The following is a 20,763-nucleotide window of genomic DNA, read 5'->3' as shown; positions in this document are numbered from 1 at the left end:
CAATAAAAAGGAAATGGGAGGGAGTCATCTAATTAATGCACCAATTAATGCAGATGTTTGCTCTACCATGAAGATGTTTCTTTCCCTTTATGTTTTGATGCAATGACTTTCAACTTACAACCCAATTATTTTCATTATGTATCCAGGATCACCATCCTCACTCGAGAAATCATATTTAATGGGAGGCGTAAGATTCTTGTCTTGCATGTTCTGTTCATTAGTATTTGATGTTCAAAGAAAAAAAAAAAAAAACTTGTATACTCCTAATTTTTTTATTTTTCAAACTTCTGTTGTTACATGTTAGCCACATACAGTGTAGTCAAAGGCCATCTAGGCACTCGCCTAGACTCTTGCCTTGTAGGCAACCACCTGAGCACCTTAAACAGACTGTAAGGCATTTGAGGCAAGAGTCTCAATGAAATTCAGCAAAAAGGAAAGAAAAAAAAGGAAAAGAGAGGCAGTTTTGTAATTTGGCAAAAAAGGATAGTTATATACTTCAATTCAAGTTAGTGGGTGTGTCTTTCTCTTGCATTCTTCTTTCTCACCTCTCTTTCTTTATGCATCAATTTAGAAATATATATATTTTTTTAGATTTCAATCATAATCTTTTAGCTTTAATAGTTGGTTCTCTCCTTTTTTTTTTTTTTTTTAATTGTATATATGAGATTACTGTAAAGTTTGAAAAATTCAAACCATGCCTAACAAGCATTAGATACATACAATTTATAATATTTATATTTAGAGTTCAGTACCTTGGTTCACTCAGGTGAGCACTTTTTTGTCAACTCACGAGGATGTGCCTTAAGTTCATTTTTTTTTCCCTTTGACTACACTGGCTACATAATCTGAGGCACCTTTTCATTAGCATGTGATGCTTGCATAAATAAACCTTTTCTTTTAATGAATTATTTAATCACTATTGAAATTCCCCTCTTTTTTATTACTACTTTGTAAATCTGAATCCTATCTTTTTGTCTTAATGTATTAAGGGTGCTAGTACATATGTAGGAGCTGCTCCTATTGTTGAATGTTTGGAGAAGTACCAGCCAAACGTGATAATAACTTCCCGGGTTGCAGATGCTTCCTTATTCTTAGCACCAATGGTATAAAACCTAATTTCTTCATATCCGCTCTTCTATACCCTCTTTTTGAATAAATTAGTAACATGTTTACCGAATTTTCTAAAACTGATTTTTATCAAATTTGTAATGTTGCTTCATGCATGCAATATTGTTTCATGCTAAGGAGTACGGTAAAATGTACAAGATGTGGAGAAGTTACCAGTATAGTCAATGTAGCACCAGGAACATCAATGAACCTCCGAGTCACCCTTTTGAACCAGTCGAAGTACTCATGCTGTGGAGGCATATCACCAAGCACTGCTTGACAACACCGTTGAAGGCGGTTACCCCAATTTAGTAAATGGGTGGCATGTTTCCGCATCCAATCAACGCCCACCTTCCCCCTCAAATCAATGGCATGAAGCACGGGGTCAGTGTTAACATCTTCGGGAATTTCTTGGATCATCCCAAATTGACGAACGACACGATCCGGTGTATGTATCTCTACTAGGTGGAAACATACAAGCGGCACCGTTGCCGTCCACACAGCCCTCCCTGCAACGCACCATGGCGGAAGGTCCTCAAAATGGGCTTCGTACGGCTGCCACACCACCTACAGTAGCCCAAAAACAAGTACGCAACATATTAGACAACTATGTTTATATTTCAAAATTCACCAAACATATATCTTGTTCCTAAACATGTTAACATGTTAAACAAGGCATTTTCATACCTGGCTTGGCAGCATTGAAGCTATTTGCTGGCGATACCTATCCCTGAAGATGTGGGCAGGCCTGTTTTTCTTGTTTGGGACCCACGCCCACCTACAAGTGTTGTCAAGAACAAAAGATTAATATTTATAACTTTCCTACTAAGATAATGTCATGACTAAAACTATAATGTTATCACATATAACTACTAAGATTATGTTATAGATAAAAACTAGGCAATTAATAATATCACTACAATAAGAAATAATCCTTATAAAGTAGAGACTTACTTCAAGTACAGAGGACCACGCGCTGGAGGACCATAAGCGCCTACTGGTGGGCCACGCTCAATTGCCGGGCACAAATAAGGAAACCTGGCCCATACCCAATACTGCACCAACAGTAAGCATCCACCGATTTGACTGGTTTCCTTATGGCTTGCCCTGCATAGCTCTCGGTACAACCATGCAAGGCAAGCACTCCCCCAACTGTACCTTCGTGGGTTGCGAAGATCTTCCAACTGCTGCACCCACATTAGATGCACCCTATCGCCAGATTTGTCCATGAATATTGTGTCCCCCAGTAGCGCTAGGATATAGCATCGTGCGTACTTATACAGCTCATCCTCTTCGGCATTAGGCGGCAATGGATTAGCAACTTGCTCCAAAAGCCGTTTGATGAGAATCCTTTGGCCATGAAGTTCCTTATGCTGGTCTTGAGTTATAGGTTGAAAGCCAAGGAACTCCTCGCACACAGCCGTCCAAGTTTTCTGTGTGCTCCCTGTTACAGCGTCACCATCGATAGGAAGCCCGAGAATCACCTCCACATCCTGCAATGTAATGGTCATCTCACCATGTGGCATGTGGAAGGTGTGAGTCTCGGGCTGCCATCGCTCCACTAAGGCTGTAATTAGGCCGTGGTCAAGCTCTCTACCCGGCTGCCTCAGCAGTCCCTCCAACCCCAATGCCTTAATAATGTCAACAACTCGATCATCTACCATTGGTTCTCGGTTTGAGAACTCTTCAGTACGGCCACGGCAAGTAAGGGCCCCTGGATCCTGCACAAAACGAATCCTTGGATTAACATATGACAAACGTCTGCATGTATATTGTATGAATTAAATACGTGTACATTTTACATAAATATTTACTGCTGTATTGTACCTGTCCATTCCAAATAGCTTCTGACCGATGGGTGGACTGCAACTTTAACACCGAATCGTCAATAGGGCCAGGCCGTGTATGGTCAATCCGTCCAGCATTTGCAGCATCCATACTGCACAAGAATGATAAGCAATTAGCACGTAATATTGACATTGCAAGTAAACATAGATAGCAAAAGTTTTTTCTGAGCTAAATAAAACAAAAATATGATAATTTAATATTTTACTAGCTATATAAACTTGCTGATTATAATCTCAATGAGATCACTTAGGTCTAACTAGAATTACTATACTCCAATGAGAACACTTAGGTGTTCATAACCTTCCCATTTTTTTCCCTATATTGAATAATGCACACGCATGTAGATGTTACTTGTTCATGATATATGTATCACCGAGTTTCATATTAATTTTAAAGCATTCTGTTTTCAGATTTTTTTTTTTTTTTTTTAATGTGTAATTTATTTTTTATAATTTGATAGTTACAATAGGGGAGGGGGGATTTGAATCCTGGATGTTATAGACACACCAGGAGATCTGTTTTCAGAATTTCATACACACACATGTATATTTTTTCCCCTAGAAACTGATTGATGATATGTGTATTCATGATATTTCATATCATTGTTAATTTTACTGGATGCAGTTTCTCCTTTGAATTTTACTATTTTAGGTTCATAGAAATCTGACTTTAATACTTTTTTGGGATGTATCAGAAGCTGATGTACCAGCAGGAAAGTGGGCCTTTTGATTTCAGGCGAATGGAAGTTTCCCCATTGTTGCTGGTAATTGATAGGAGGGATGATCCTGTGACCCCTTTGCTAAACCAGTGGACCTATTAGGTATTTGGAGTTGTCAGTACAGATTTTACCATTTATATGAGAAATGCCTCGTTGTTTTGATGTAACATGGATGGTTTTATCATTTATTGAACTCATTTATCACATCATGTTCCATAGGCAATGGTTCATGAATTGATAGGTATTCAAGACAACAAGGTGGATTTGAGAAACATTGGCAAACTTCCAAAGGATCAAAAGGTTACATTGCATTTCCTGTTATAGTGCGCATATTTATTTTTATGTTTTGCGTTGCTAAGAAAATGATCTTTGTTCAATTCACACTCACAGGAGGTTGTGTTGTCATCAGAACAAGATGCCTTTTTCAAAGCTAACATGTATGAGAATTTTGGAGATATTGGGATGAATATCAAGTGATTGGTAGATGAATTTCAGCAGATTTCAAAGAGTAACCAGAGCATCCACACAATAGGTTTGTATGAGGCTTGATAAATTCAGATTTACGAGATATTATGTTACTAAATTAGCATGGTGGGTTGAGGTATAACATTCCATCATTCCAACATTTTGAATTTCTGCAGAAGACATGGCCAAATTTGTTGACAAATACCCTGAGTACAGAAAAATGCATGGAAATGTTTCAAAGCATGTGACATTGGTCACAGAAATGAGCAAGATAGTTGAAGAGAGAAAACTCATGTTAGTTTCCGAAACAGAGCAGGAGTTGGCTTGTAATGGTGGTCAAGTGGCAGCATTTGAGGTAGTGTAATCAATTGTATCTTTTCTTGTTTTTCTCTAAATATTGTTTATGTTACTTCATATATATCCATGAGCCTACTTAGTTATACGTTTTTCTAGATAATTTATAATAGAAATTATTATAAGATACATAAGTATGGATTTTGGTATAATTTTTAGACAGCTATATGATCATGAATCAAGCGCAAGGAGTAGATTATCCTAGTACAGGAGGCTGAAGAAAAGGATGTTGTCTTGGATGATTTTGTTGTATGCACACATGCATGTTGATACACTCATCAGTATGAGACAGATTAAGATGGATTATGTTATTTACCCAATGCTCAAATATGGTGGGGTAATGAATTTACAAATTGTAATTTGTTAAAAAAAATATATAAAAAAAATGATACCAATAAGAAAAATTTGTTAAAATATATATAAAAAAATGATGGCCTGGTGAAAGTAGTCTTACACATTGGAACTAATAATAAACTTGAGTGGCTCCACTGACAGCAACTGCATTACTAGTTCCGTTTCTTACTATGTAAAGCATTTTCCTGGCAAAAATGTTTTTTACACAATATTTTCAAGGAAAATAAATTGTTTTATTTTTTTTATCATTATTATTAGTTTTATTTATTTATTTTTTTTTTCAGATCTGAAATTTTTTTTTCTACTATTTGTTTGCACAAAATCTAAGGTTGCACAAAATTTCTATGTTAAAACCAACAAAAAGTTAGTATGCGGTGGTGGGAGGAGCTTCTGTATTTTTTATTTTTATTTTTTTTTGGGGTGGGGGGGGGGGTGTGGGAGGGGGTGGCAGTGGTGCAGTGAGGAGAAGTGGGACAGGGAAGGTAGGAAGGTGGTGTGGTTTTTTTTTTTTTTTTTTTTTTCCTAGTGTTAAGGGTATTTTTCTAATTTTATAAAAAAAGGAAATTGTCATTTGGTAACTTTTACAATGAATTGCTCTTCTATTAATTTGAAATTTTATTTTGAGTTTTAATATAGAAACATCCAATGTTCCATTCTCTATGCTATCAGTCCATGGGAATTCTGAGGTGTCCTATTAATTGGGAGTGGAATAGTCCGATAAAGGCTGGGAGATTACTTCCTTATATGGAAATTTCTAGATACCTAAAACCAATTTATGCCAAGCCAGCTAACGTAAACAAAACTTCTAACCAAAATCCCTTAATCAAAACTAAATCTAATCCATCTATTTAAACTAATTAAACAAAACCATTCCTAACCGAAAAACCTAAATCATAACCAATCAACCAAAATACATAACTGAAAAAAGACTATGTAATTTGTTTCTTCAATAGCAAACTACTAAGTGCTTTTTTATATGCATATAATTTAGTAATTTGTAATGGTACGCAAGCACTATAAATATATGAGATAACTATTTCATATAAACTTGTAAGTTCTAAGCTCCTAATAGACAAGCAAATGGGCCTAATGAGATATACAATTCTCTCGTAAAAGCTATAATCCTAATCAGCAATAACAATCTAACCTGAAGGCAGAAATTTGGAAACTCTTAAGGATGGCAGCAACAATATGCACTATCCAAGCAACAATGTCATCTGCACTCACCAAATCCAAACCCAAATTTCATAAAAATCATAACATAAAAATTAAATAAAGTATCTACCACAAAATCCAAACCCAAATTTCACAAAAATCAAAACTGAAAATTAAATAAATAACCTAAATGTTAAGTATCCAAATCCAAACCCAAAATTTCACAATAATCAAAACAAAAAATCAAATAAATAACTTACCAAGCAAAATCGGAATGGGTAACCAAGCAAATTTGACTTCAGCCAAAGAGAGTTGAATGTCATCTGCACTCACCAAATCCAAACCCAAATTTCATAAAAATCATAAAATAAAAATTAAATAAAGTATCTACCACAAAATCCAAACCCAAATTTCACAAAAATCAAAACTGAAAATTAAATAAATAACCTAGATGTTAAGTATCCAAATCCAAACCCAAAATTTCACATTAATCAAAACAAAAAATCATATAAATAACTTACCAACCAAAATCGGAATGGGTATGGGTATGGTGAGGAAAAATGAATGGGTATGGGGGTGGTAATGAGAGAGAGGGAGAAAAGGATAAAGGATCAGATGAGGAGAGGAGCAGATGGCTGGGCTCAGCCTCGTCGGCGTCGTCGCTGGGCTGGGCTGGGCTCTGCTCGTCGACGCCGGCGGGGTTCTTTGTGTGTGTGAGCGTGTGTGAATGTGAGAGGCCGTGTGAGAGATAGAGAGAAAATGAGAGAATGAGAGAGTTCTGTGAGTGTGGGAAATGAAGATGTAAGACTGAGGGTGAGAGAGTGAGAACGTTAATTTTGAAAAAGCCCAATTGGAAACCGAGTCTCTAAGACTCGATTTCCGGTTGGAATACACGTGGAAATCGAGTCTAAGAGACTCGATTTCCAGCTGGACCATTCCAGCGTGTGCAGGCCAGATCACACATGAAAATCGAGGCTTAAAGGCTCGATTTTGAGACCAAAATCGAGCCTTAGAGACTCGAGATGCTATTAACCAAATAAGTTTCTAATTCTCGCCTACTAACTAGATAGTTTGGTTTTTAAGGCCAATTGGCCATTTTCGCCGTTGAGTTTCGTAACTTTCGTTAACATGATAACATCCCTTTGTTTGGGTGACTTGGCGGTGCCAACGATGTTTAGATGTCAAGTAAACAACGCAAAAAGAAGAAGCAAGTTTTATGAATGGCAGAATGGGTCTATAGGCTCCAAACCCAAATTCTTAAGATATCACCCGTTTGGTAACATTATATTAGTAATATTGTTTAAGTATTGTAAAAATATGTGTTGATAAAAAATGTTGTAAAAATATGTATTGTATTATTTAAATAACAAAAATTGTTATTTAAACAATGTTACCAAATAGGTCCCTTATTCATTGGGACAATTTACCAAACATATGGAATGCAAAAATAATGAAACTAAGTTGTGAACACAATTGAGCATGAATCCGAAATGCAATGGGCCAAAATATTTGAAAATTGTATCTTCAAAGAGAAAAGGAAAAGAAAAAGTGGACTTTCATTCATTCTTGAAAAGAAAAGATTTGTCAATGCTTGGTTTTTGGAACAAAACTTGATCATCCTTTGTTGAAGGAACACCACACTTCTTGATATCTCTCTTGTGGTCAAGGGGTGTTCGATGTGCGGTTCGGTGCAGTTTTGGGCCATTTTTAGCACCACACTTTGTGGTGCAGTTTAGCCAAAACTATAACTGTACCACACCTTATTTTTGTGGTCACATGTGTGATGCGGTGAAGTATGGTTCGGTTTGGAGTTTATCTAAAACCATAACCACACCGCACCTCATTTTGTAGTCACATATGCGGTGCGGTGTATAAAATGTGGTTTGAATGATTTGAAGTCGATATATTTTTCAAATTTCGGTCTTTTTCTGCCTAGCCCAAAACTAATTTTTTTTTCCTTTATTTTGAGCCAAGTTTTAAACTATTAAGTTAGTTTTTCTTTATTTTTGACTGACTTTCCTAGTTAATACTTGCTAAGGTTATCAAACTTTTTTTTTTTTTTGAAAAAAACTAGGGTTATTATAATATTAAAAATATATTTAATATTAAAAATAAATAAATATATTAATATATAGAGAGAATGCAGTGTGGTTTTCTTATTATAAAACCGCAAAGTGCACTACACCATGTGGTGTGGTGCAGTTATGCCATTTTGCAGGCGGTTTTGGTGTGATTTTTGCGGTTTGGTGAACACCCCTAGACCGAGGTATGGGCGACAGCAGAACATAGTAGAAATGTATGGATTTCCTTCTTTTTTTTTTAATAAGACATGGGTTTTTATTTTTGGCTAGGTTAAAATGTGGTTTTTGGAGTTTACAAATATGGTCATGCTAACGGCTACCTTTAGGGCAATGGTTAACAATCCATTTTAAGAAAGTTTTGACACAACTTTTATGAAAAATGAAAAAAGCTGTCAAAATATTAATTGTTTTATTTTTTTTTCCCATAAAAACTTTATTTAAATGAATTATTAACTATTACCTTAAGGGCATCTGTTAGCATTTCTCTTACAAATATCATCCCAAGCTTTCAAGTACATTAATTTTGCCATCCTTTTTTCTTTTAATTTCTTTTTTGGGGAAGCTAAGAGATGACATATGCCATAAATAGAGGTAGCAACCGCCACTGCTCTATAAAAATTAAAAACTAGTAAGACATGTTCTAGAGGCTTGTGATAGGATTATTTTGTATTACCCTTGTTTTTTTTTTTTTTGGGTACCTTCTCCAGAGCTCTATTTGTTTCACTTTATTTTATATCACCTTTGTATTTTATGTTGTACCTTCTCCACTTCTCCATTTATTTCGTTGTAAAATGTTTTCAAAAGTAAAATAAAATATATATTTAGTAAAAAAATTTCAAGTACAACTTTGTATGATATACAATTTTGTCGAGCACAAATCACCAAAATTAATGCCTCATAGTCACCATTAATGGCTCTAGCCACCGGATTGATGGTTCTAGCCACCGGATGGGAGGAGCCAATGTGTGTTTTTGTAAAATATTCTACTAGATTTTTGTTGATAAAATGTATTACAAAATTTCACAAAAAATTTTACGGTCAACACAAACTATTTTTAAGTTTGACCAAATTTTACAATGAAACAACTCAATAAAATGTGAAAAAAAAAGTGGAAAACATTTTTTCTTTTTTGGAAGTGGTGGAGTTGTCGAATCCACAAATTACAAATGCACATGGATATATAAAGCTATGGCCTGGCAGGCTGGCAGAATCTAGTTTAGAACCGGGCAACATGCATGTGTCAAGGCTGTAGGTCCATGAAACTATGCCAATTTTTCACTAGCCCAATATTGGCCCAGCAAATTCGGTGAGTGGTGAGCCCACCTTGACAAATATAGCAATTAAAATGTTGCCTGTCTCTTTGCTTTGCTAATTTGTCTGTCTCCATGCATGTCAATCGACCAAGAAATGTAGAGTATTTTTTGTACATGTATTTAAATACTACATGTTTTTAGTTTTTAAATAATATTACACGTATTTTCATATACTTTTTCATCCACACATATTTCCAAAAAAACTGAAAACTATTATTTAAACACACGTACCAAACAGACCCATAATAATTCACAAATTTTAATATTTCCATTTTTTACTTTGTTGTAACTTGACCATTTTGTCAATAAGTCAATTGTCTGAACCTGCGGCGTCAGAAAACTTGAAGAGAAAAATACCTACGGAGTGCATCGGTGTAACACCAATGATCTTCAAGAATTCTAAAAATGTAAAATTTCAAAAATTGTGTTTTCTGCATACCTTTAAAATTGTGATATCTTGGTGTTTATATACGAGTCTAGACTAACAACATTTGCTGGAATGTAAATATCATTGTAATGGAAATTGTGAGTTAATGCGGGGTCGTAAAATCATTGGGTTCAATGTCCCCATACTTAGTTAATGCGGGGTCGTAAAATGACTAGTGTAGCGGTTTTTATATGTGAGTAGACAAAGTAGAATGTGTAGTTAGTTTCGAAGAGTTAAGTATATCTTTACTCGTCTGAAACTATAAGTGACAGATGATTTGACTCATATCATCAATTGCTCTTGAGGTAGTTTAGTCAGCCACTTAGGCATGTATGACAGACGAGTACAAGGTATCGGACGACTCATGTGGCATAGTTTGATCACTTGATTGGTGTACATGTCTGACGAGGAGAACATGTCGGCCGAGTGTATGGGTACATATTTGCTAGTTGGACGATGTATGTACAAAAGCTCCCTATCATGATTATTACTAAAAAAAAAATACACGTTAACTTAGTTTTTATTATTAACTTCTTGTGATACCCAACTTTAAGAACCTCAATTTCACTCTCACGGATGAGTCATTTGCTCGTGAATAGCTTGGGGTTATGGATGTGTTCTTCTTTTTTCTTTTTCATGTTTTGCCCTAACATACGGTTTGTGTCGCTAGGGTTGCCACACACGTGAACGCAAGCCAGATTTCATTTGGACCATTTAATATTTTACCCTTTTTTTTTTTTCAAAAAAGGAATATTTTCTTTTCCTATTGCTGCATCACGGGCGGTGCCACCTCAAGGGCAGGGTGGTCCCAGGACCACCCTGACCTGAAATTTTTTTTTTTATATATAATATTTAAAAAAAAAGTTTATTAGTCTATCCTTCAAAAAAAAATTTTGAGAACACTAAGTTTTTTTTATGTTAATAAAATTAAATTTTGTTCCATAATTTGTTTAACATTCAGTGGATAAATAATTGCTGGGTTATGTACATTGAAAGAAATGTAGCTTGTAGCATTAATAATGAAACTATTATGCATCGATTTCAAAATATGAAAACCTCGTAAAAGGCACAATTGTAAACTTTATGTATTTGTATGTTTTTTTTTATTGTTGTTGTTGTTAATATATGAATTTCTTTTTTTATTAAATTGTATAATTTATGCTTCTTAAAAAACACCTTAAGAAAAATTTCTAAAACCGTCATTGTTGCATCACCTGATTAAGGACGTGAGCAAGTGTAGTTGTAGTTGATAATGCATGCAGTAGCAGTTCATTGATGAACCAACTGCAAATATATAAAAGCAGAGCCATGCACGGTACAGTTATGGAGAGCCACACCCGTCATGTTATTATTATCCAATAGAAGAGAAAAGAAAAGTGAATAAGCAAAAATACCTTAACACATTCATGGATTCACAACCAACCTTAGTACAAAAAAAAGGGGGCCAAAAAGCAGTTGGCCGCCGTCCCAAAATTACATGCATAGTTAATTATTATTTATTTCGAACTTCAAAAATTAAATAAATCAATTAATAAAAACCGATTAAAAAGAGAACAACTTGCTTTCCAATCCAAACTTATCTGAAAACACTAGCATGTTCATGACTGTTCACGCTTAATCTTTAATTTGACATGTCACATGTGTGTTTCCAAGATCCACATAATAAAGTCACTGGTAAGTCGACTAGGAACACTACTGCACTAGTATAAATAAGAGTGCTGTAATTTCTATCTTCCATTATCAGATAGTCTTCAAAACTCAAAGTCATTTCAATCACTCTTATTAAGTGATCTTTTTGCAACTTTAAGAAAGTTATTGTATTGTTCATCATGGCACCACATGGAGAGACTATTGCTAGCTCTTACACTAGGAGCAACAGCATCTCCCAGCCAACAAGACTGTCATCCGATAGCCTTCAAAGAACTGTTTCAGATATTTCATTCGAACTTAGCAAAGAAGTGATTGACGAGTTAACACTCCCACCAATATCTGAGGTTCAAGATGCAAGGTGCGAGTGCTGTGGCATGTGCGAGGAGTGCACGCCGGAGTACATTGAGAAGGTGCGAAGCAAGTTCTCCGGGAAGTGGATATGTGGGCTGTGTGCTGAAGCAGTGAAGGAAGAGGTGGAGAAGAATGGAGGGAAGGGAGAAGAGGCTTTGAATGCACATACGAGTGCCTGTGCTAGGTTTAACAAGTGTGGTAGGGCTTATCCAGTTTTGTTCCAAGCTGAGGCCATGAGAGAATTGCTGAAGAAGAGCAAATTGGAAGGGAGAGGAGTGAGGGCCAAGTCTATTAGTCCTAGAGACAAAGGAGGGCTAAAGAAGGGTGGGATTGCTAGGAGTTCAAGTTGCATTTCAGCAATCACAAGGGAGATGAATGATCTCACCATTGGCAATTGAGTCTCCTAAATGGGTTTAAGTGATAGTATAGTAATAGTAACACACCCTATAGTGTTAGATGCCCCACCATCCCTTCCCTACTATTTATCTATTAAAAAACATTTAAGATCACTTTGGATTTATGTCCACGATTGCGTTTGGGGCTTTTTTTTTTTTTTTTTTTTTTTTAACCAGCGTGTTATGCATTGTTCATTGGTCATGAACGTGAATTTAGGCCAATGAACAGTAATAAACAGTAAAAAAAATTATTTTCTTATTGTTTTCATTTTTCAGTTTTTAGTTTTCAGCAAAATAAGTTGTATCCAAACGTACATTTAGTCTCCCAAAAGCTTTTGCATGGATTTCTCTCTTTGGAGTATATATTTGAGTTTCCTCATCTTTGCTAACTACTAGTAGATATTTCTCACTTTAAACCTTTATAAAGCCCTATTACTTGGAAGATCCAGATGTATATCTCTATATGCTTAGATGCTCTTTCACGGTTTCACCGTCTATATATGTTGTGTGGACTAATGTTTTAGTTACCTTACCAGATTTTTTGGGTTAATCCAAAGTGTTATACATCTTTCTTCTCTGGGACCTTTTGACAATTTCTTAATTTTAGCCATTCCCTATGGGTTTCTCCAGTGGGTTCAGATTTTCCTATCTCTTATACCTTCCAGGGTTATGTAGTAAAAGTGATTTGAAACCTTGGAGTGTGTTTGGTACCCCACTTATTTTATATCAGTGAAGAGCAAGTTGGTGTGGATTCTCAAATCAACATTTATTTTTTTGGCTACCGGCCGGGGTGGATTCTATGGGTGGATGGGGGGGTTCACAATGGTGGTGGTGACTTTGGGTGGGAATGGGTGGCTCTTGAGTGTTTCTGGTTGTGATGGTTTATTCCAAAAAGGGGGGGAAATTTTTGAGAAACAAATTTCCAAACAGTTCGGATCATTTTCTTGGGTTGGGAAAACATAGAAAATCAATTTTGAGAATTAATTCTCAAAACAAGTTAATCAAACACAGGCTACATACAACCCTTCAAGGTTTTCTTATGGGTTGGCCCAAATGCTCTTTTTCTACAAACCTTTTCCCCTGTTTTTTCTTTCTTGGGGTGGGGGTGGGGGTGTTATAGGGTAAATTCTTACATGGTCCCTTCTTGGTTCATGCATGTTAACAATAAACATGGCCATCCAACAATTACCTTATATACGGCCAGAAATCAGTGATTCTGTTACATTAAACTTACAATTTGTGTAACACAAGTTGTTAGATCTTATAAAGTGTTACCATCATATGGTCCTCACTTTTTCGAAATCGTGACTTAAAGTCACCTTATCAATTGTTTTGGGTAATGTGTGCAATAAACGTTGCTTTTTACTCTAAATATTTGTAGATGGTCATTTTCACGACAAATTTTCTACAAGTCTAGCCTCTTTATGGGCCTCAAAGAGTAGACAGACATTTCTAATATGGAGTCTCTTTTAATCATCCAAAAAAAAAAAAAAAACACTGCCCAAGCCCATGCATGTGATAGGGATTTGAGAGGTGTGGACCTTTGTGGACCTTTTGCACGAATCCAAGATATGTGTGCTGCTTAGTGGGCTAGGGATGCTAGTAGCACCTAAAACTCATGGAAAGGTCTAGTATCCGAAATTTTCACCCAAATAGTGGCCACTATCTCTTCTGTCTATAGCTGAACTTTTTGACCAAGCAAATTTTAGCCCCTAGAGCATGCCTGATCCCTTAGCTGAACTTGGCTGCATACTGCCACTAAGTGCACCTCCCAAGGACCTAAAAAAAGGGGGGGAAAAACAACCAATGGAGTTTAGTCAAATTATTTCCTAACCATGCAAAAAGCAAACCAATCTCTTCCCTAAACAAAAGCAATCCAAACAAAAACACCAAATTAGCATCAATCCTGGGAGATAAAAGCCTCATCCATTAACCAAAAAGTAGTACTTAGCAGCACCTTGAGGCTGGCATAAAACCCTCTCATTAATTCAAAATGAGCAAGCCACATTTGGCTCAAAAACCATAACTTCAGACTAACAACTTATTCAGCCAGCAAAGAGTAAAACGACATTCTAAGGCTTAAGGGTAAAAATATTGGTACCAAAGAGTCTTCTCTCTCCTTCACCACCTCTCTCAAATTCCTATTGCTGTCTTAGGAGGAAAATACCATACCTGATGTTCTAAGCATTATTTCTACATTTTTGTCATTCTAATTTTGATTCTCTTTCTAAATCACCAATAGCCTTTGTTTATCACACATTAGAAATTTTGAGCTTGGCTTTCCAAAAATAATCATTTTAAAGAACCAAAAAGAGTTTTGGGCTCATTCTAGCATTTCAGCCCTTGATGCAAAAACATCCCCCGACAGTGGTCTAACCTCAACATTTTATTTGTTACTAGCCATATCCAATTTGTGAGTGCTAGAACATTTATCATGTATCTCTACATATTTTGTTATTGAAGGAAATACTTTCATTTTACACGTATTTATGTAAATATAGTTGATCTTCTCTCACACATGCACCTTTTTTGTTTACTGGAAGTAAGAATCAAACTCGGACTCTATAATCTTATACATATAAATAACTCAGACTTGTTATATGAGCAAACTTCGCAATTGGCATGTTTTGATTCCATTACATGTTTAGGAATGACTTTGTAATACTGCCCGTCGTTGAACAAAAAAAAAACGACAATTACTTTCAATTCATACTTCCATATCTAATTATAAGATTAGAAAAGTTATAAAAAAAAAAACTAGAATTTCTTTCAACTCATAGTTGCAACTTGCAACTAGTGAAGAAAAAAAAAACTCCTAACACCACATTTTCTGAGTACATCAATCAACATGACAAGGCAGTTCAAGACTTTAAAAATCTTAAAAGATAATTTGGTGAGGCGGGGGTGGGTGGGTTGGAGGTGGTATGCTTCCTAATTGCATTCCATAAAATCCTAAGACAGATATTAATTTAATACACAAGGAGATTGTATTATCTCAGTTCATGCAGCTTTTAACCATCTAAGAAAGTTTCAAAAATGCAGTACAGAAGATGGCTTTTCTCACAAAATCTAGATACAAAGATTTAACCTATATAAAGAAACATTGGGAGAAAATCTAGCATTGCAATCCCTACATGAAAATGAATAAAATAAATTTGCTAATTAAAGACAGATCAATCATAATTTTAGCAAATCTTTGGTATCCTATCCGCCATTTAAAAAAAAAAAAAAGTATCCTATCCCACACATATCCCAATAATAAAATCTACATAACTTTTTTTTGATAGGTAAATATCACTGCAATTCCAATACACAGGGTACGTACTGAAATGAAACAAAAGAGTAGAAAAGAAAAAAAGAAAAAAAAAAATCAGCTACAAACAAGAAAACTAGCTAATGTGCAGAGAATCCATAATTTTTATTATTATAAAAACTACATAATACAAAATGAGAAAATCAATAGGAACTCATACAAAGCATCTCGTCTTCTTGTAATTCTTTTTACCTCATAGATCCTTTTAGTTTGATTCAAACCCCTTGGATATAGAAACTTCCCCATTTTGACAACGTTGTTCTCTCTATAACATGTGAAAAGATGTTAAGATGGATCAACAACCAAATACTTAAAACAATGAATCAAGTATAGGCAATGCCTTTTTTTTTTCTTTTTTCTTTTTTACAAAATGCATAATAAGGATATGCACAATGCCATGTAGAACAAATTTTCAAATAGAGAGTTGGTTTGTATTTTTTATTAGTTTCAAAAGTGCAACAAACAAATTCACATTAATATTCTTAAGCATATGTTTAATTAATATTTTCATACAGACTATTAGGGGAATTTTTATTAACTTTCAATCTCAAGTTGACCAAAAGCCTCCTAAACCTTGGCCTATTGATATTGCTATAACTTTTGTACATATTAACTGGCACATATCAGCAGAGCTGCATGTAGAATTTCAAAGACTCAAAGGATTGTCTAATAAGTGCACTACGTGCAACTCCATATGTTTATCAAACCACAAGTTGAAGTAGGAAATTACCAAAATCGTCAAAAGCTTTTGTTTATGTAATGACTTTAATACCCATACCCCCTCCCCCTTTTTAAAGTCAAAATGCTCTTGAGCATTTGCCCCCCAAAAAAAGTCAATTTTCCTTTAGCAAATAGATGATAGGATAAAATCTTATTAGGAGAAGAGAGGACTCTACTCTCATGTTAACTTGCTAGAAGAGGATAACTTCACTGTAGGACATGCATGGGAGTGCAAATACTTAAAGTGCATAAATGCATAATCTAGACTCACAATTGGCAATTCAATCAAAATTCCATCACAAGGAAACGGTTTATCACTTCTTTTATGTCTAAAATTCCTTTATTACAAAAGATCAGCAAAGTTATCTTTTGACATTTTTTGGACCAAGAAAAAATATTGAAATCTTTGCTCTTAGCCTCTTATTGAAAGAGCATCATGTTTAGCACAGTTTATGGGCCATTTTCCTCTCAAGAGTTACAAAACCAACTTACGAACCATTTTTTGTAGGTACGTTGCGCATGTATCCTGTGGGTACATGATTGGCCGATGGTGAATTTCGTCTTATTTGACCTTTGTCACCGTCCAATGACACATCTTACAACAAAGATTTTGTTTTCTTTACATTGCTCTCCAACTACACGATCTTTCAAATTTTTAGTTTCATTTTACCATTAAATTGCTCGTTATTGGATTCTATGGAAATTGTACATGTTAGCAGACAACATAACTTGGCCCAATTACAGTTTTGCAAGAGATCGACAAAATACTTTTATATCAAATACATTTCTAATTTCTTATTAAATTTAGGAAGTTTCCTAGACATTGAATTCTATGATCTCTTCAGTTCATATAAATTTGTTAAGATAATGCCAGATTGAAAGTATGGGCCAAGCGTAATTCATTGAAATGGACACTATCGGTCTATTCTGGCATTTTGTCTCGAGATTATTGCTAAAGTTATAATATACTAGTTTTACGTTGGCACGGCTTAATAAAAGAATTATATATATAAATATATATTGATAATATAAGTAAATTTAATAACAAATAAATTAGTAAAAATATTTTATAGATTATGGCAAGTTTTAAATTTCTAAAAGCTCTTAGTAGTAAACGTGCGTTGCACGGTTTTAATCATAAAATTAAAACATGAATAATTTTATTTGAGGAACATTAATTAATTATTGAAGAGAAATGCTATACCCGGTTGGACAAAGATATAACTTTTACTTGTTCAAATAACAATTAAGGTGAAGTAGAGTGAATCTCTCAGGGAAAAAAAAAAGGTGAAATAGAGTGAAGAACAACAAATAATAATTATAAAATACTTGCATAATAACATTTATATTTAATTATAATGAAGCGCTTGCATCTCAAAGTGTCAAATTAATATTAACACTAAACATGCTAAGATGTTTATGTTAATTAATGTAAATAAGCATAAAATAAATATCAACATCTAACACCCTACAATTGCACAAATTATGATTAAAATTGACCTAATATTTTTACTTTAACCCCAAGCAATCATCCTGAATTTACAAATTAAAAACTACCCAAAAATTTTATAAATAAATAAATAATTGGAAGCAAAATTCACTACAACACACACATAAATATATACACTCAAAGAAACTCTAAATTCAATAATTACAAATATAAATTTTTAAACATTAAAAAAAATCTGGAATTAGAGTTAAAGTAAAAACACTCACATTTAAATTGAATTAACTTTGATAATAAGGGGGAGGCAGGCAAAGTAATGTAGATTTTACATCACCTTAAATATCCATTGTTTTTGCATCAACCCTTTTTATATTTAATCAATATCCCAAAAAATAAAAATACTAACGTAACCTAAGAGTAAAATTGTTACTTTATAAAAATTTAAAAAAGAAAAAAGAAAAAGAAGAAGCTCATATGAACACTTATTGTTACTTTATTCAAAGAAGTTGATAAGATCAAAAACTTTTTGTTTTTATCTAAAAACTTAATACAATTTAGAAATTGCAGTCACTTGGCGCAATCACGGCGTCTAAACACAACTTTCATTATATAGTATAATATATATACACTACAAAATAAATGTACTTAAGTTTAAGTCTTCATCACATAATATTATACCATATCGAATTATTAACTCAAAATAAAATAATATGCATTATTAATATCATCATTACAATATAACGTGTCATATATGAGTAAATGAAAAAAAAAAAAAAAAAATCACACACACACACACATTCTTAATGAAGAAAAAAAAACCATGTCATATGTGAGTAAAGTTTTGTTTAAAAAAAAAAACACATTTTTAGTGAAAAAGTAATAATAAAATGTCATATGTGAGTATAATAAAAAAAAATGGGTTTAGGAAAAAAATAATGATTTGTTTACATACCAGTTGAAAATTACCATACCAAACAGAATTTAGTGGAATTGATTGAAACACGTGGAATTGATCAGAATGAGCTAGAATTTAGCATTAGATGAAATAGAGGAATGATTCGTATCGGTTAACTAATTGGAATAAAAAATTTCGGGTAGAACGGAATGAAATTGATAACATTGGAAGGTATTAGATACAATTTTGATTATAATAATGCCTATAGAGTAATCATGTAAGTTGATTTGAGTCTATCTCTATCAAAAGGAAGCATTTAACTTGGAGAGAGATTAGTGAATTACTATAGTTATTAATCACCAATTTCGGCCATTTTTTTTTTTTTTTATTCATATAGGTTGTTGAAGTACAGAACGTAACTTTAGAAAATTTTGTGATTTCAGGACAAGGATGAATGCCTCATATTCAGATACTCTGTAGCAAAGGTTGAACTAGCGGATAAAGCCAAGAATGCTCTCTAGAGAGGAGGAGGCTGAACTAGCGCGCATTAACAAAAAGGTTAAGGGTGGACACCATGAAGGGTTTAAGGATGGGTTTAATGAACGGTCTGGAGAACCTCCTCCCTCTGAATGGTCAAGGCAACCGTTTGCCAAGGACGCTTCCTTCAGAGACAAATTGGTAGGTACTATTCCAGGGGCTTTCGCCAAAGCTTTCGACCTGACCGACCAAATGGATGAAAATGCTTATTCCGACGACGATGATCCTGAAACACTTGGGTCGCTCCGAAAAGGAATGGTAGCAATCAAGCTTACAAAAGAAACCAAGAACCGCATTAGGAAATCCTGGTCTAAGACCGTTATTGTGAAGCTGGTGGGTAGGACAGTCGGGTTCGGCTACATGCAAAGCAAACTTGTTCAACTCTGGAGACCGACGAGGAGAATGGATTGTGTGGACCTTACGCACGGGTTTTTCCTAGTTCGATTCTACGCCAAGGAGGATTTGGATGCAGTTTTGGAGAAAGGGCTGTGGTTTATTGGCGACTTCTTCCTTTCTTTAAGGCCATGGGAGCCTTTCTTCAAACCGTCAGCGGCAAGCGTGTCCTCCATTGCTGTTTGGGTCAGACTTCATGAGCTTCCTATTGAACTTTACGAGACCGATGCACTCAAACAAATTGGTGAGTCCTTGGGTAGAGTGTTAAGAATAGATGCCCATACTGCAATGGAAGCTCGGGGGAAATACGCGAGGTTGTGTATCCAGATTGATGTTAGCAAACCGTTGGTAGACACGATCCTTATTGGGCGTTTCAAGCAACCGGTAATGTATGAGGGCATTCACAAGCTTTGTTTTACCTGTGGAAGAGTTGGCCATATGGTGGAAACTTGCCCATACACAATCCGGTGTGGGAATGATGCGGGAATTCCGGCAGAGGACGAACGGAATGGAGTAGCTGGCAACTTACGCGACAAGCATGAGGACCAACGGCCAAATACGGAATGCAACACGACAAATGGAATGGAGGAAGTGGAACGCGAGAGTCAGTACGGCCCTTGGATGGTAGTGGCTAGGAAAAGGTACGGGAGTAAGAGTACCAGAAAAGATCCGCATGTGTCGAGCATGCCGTCCAACGGAAGAGCGGATAGGCAGAGGGAGTCACGTAAAGAAGGAGCTATTCCCAGTAGGGGGGCTGAGAAGTGGGCTGCTAAAGCTAATGGGCTTGTGGGTGCTTCTTACTCGGGCCTAAATAGAGACAATTTGGGGCTTGATAAGCCCATATCCTTGAAGTCAGGCCAAAGAAGTGTCTCCAACTCAAGCCCAGCAGCCCAGCCTATTAAGAAGTTGGCGTCTTCAGTAAAAGGGAAGAAAATCATCGCCAGAGGCACTTCCTTAAAAGCCAAACCCAGCAACGCTGTTAATCCTCTATCTGAAAGCTTCACTGCAAACATCAACTCACTCTCTTCCGATCACGTCTCGTCTACCAGCCGCGAGAAAGATGGATTCACCGAGTCTACTTTTGAGTTCACAGCTCCTCCCTTAGTCGGGAGTGAGCTTTACGGCGAACATGGCAAGGGCCTTTCTGTCGATCCAGTCAAGACAGGGACGCCTATCACACAAGGCAAAGGAGATGAGGGTGTTGCTTTTCGCTCTTGTCCCGATGTCAGTGAAGGGTCAG

At 35.4% G+C, this 20,763-nt stretch overlaps 2 protein-coding genes across 2 annotated transcripts; one reads left to right on the top strand and one right to left on the bottom strand.

Annotated features, from left to right (window-relative positions):
* Positions 1-576: 576 nt before the first annotated feature.
* Positions 577-2,647, bottom strand: LOC126725407 (serine/threonine-protein phosphatase 7 long form homolog). The gene is made up of 3 exons (XM_050430122.1): positions 2,062-2,647; positions 1,795-1,885; positions 577-1,674 (listed from the first exon to the last, which is right to left on the bottom strand). Exons 1-3 carry the CDS (start codon positions 2,631-2,633, stop codon positions 1,198-1,200), a joined length of 1,140 nt encoding a protein of 379 aa, XP_050286079.1. The 5' UTR covers positions 2,634-2,647; the 3' UTR covers positions 577-1,197.
* Positions 2,648-11,553: 8,906 nt separating this feature from the next.
* LOC126725406 (uncharacterized) lies at positions 11,554-12,343 on the top strand. The gene has a single exon (XM_050430121.1). It carries the CDS (start codon positions 11,652-11,654, stop codon positions 12,219-12,221), a length of 570 nt encoding a protein of 189 aa, XP_050286078.1. The 5' UTR covers positions 11,554-11,651; the 3' UTR covers positions 12,222-12,343.
* Positions 12,344-20,763: the final 8,420 nt, after the last annotated feature.

The sequence above is a fragment of the Quercus robur genome, chromosome 5, assembly GCF_932294415.1.
Source record: "Quercus robur chromosome 5, dhQueRobu3.1, whole genome shotgun sequence".
Taxonomy (NCBI): Eukaryota; Viridiplantae; Streptophyta; class Magnoliopsida; order Fagales; family Fagaceae; genus Quercus; species Quercus robur.
Note: the sequence above shows the minus strand (reverse complement) of the source record. Positions and strands in the feature narration are given on the sequence as shown.

Excerpts from the sequence above, each read along its gene's own strand:
- LOC126725407 (XM_050430122.1), bottom strand. The coding sequence starts at position 2,633 with ATGCCACATGGTGAGATGACCATTACATTGCAGGATGTGGAGGTGATT. Across the intron at positions 1,886-2,061 it reads CGTGGTCCTCTGTACTTGAA|GTGGGCGTGGGTCCCAAACA; the intron begins GTAAGTCTCTAC and ends CAACACTTGTAG. Across the intron at positions 1,675-1,794 it reads CTTCAATGCTGCCAAGCCAG|GTGGTGTGGCAGCCGTACGA; the intron begins GTATGAAAATGC and ends GGGCTACTGTAG.
- LOC126725406 (XM_050430121.1), top strand. The coding sequence starts at position 11,652 with ATGGCACCACATGGAGAGACTATTGCTAGCTCTTACACTAGGAGCAAC.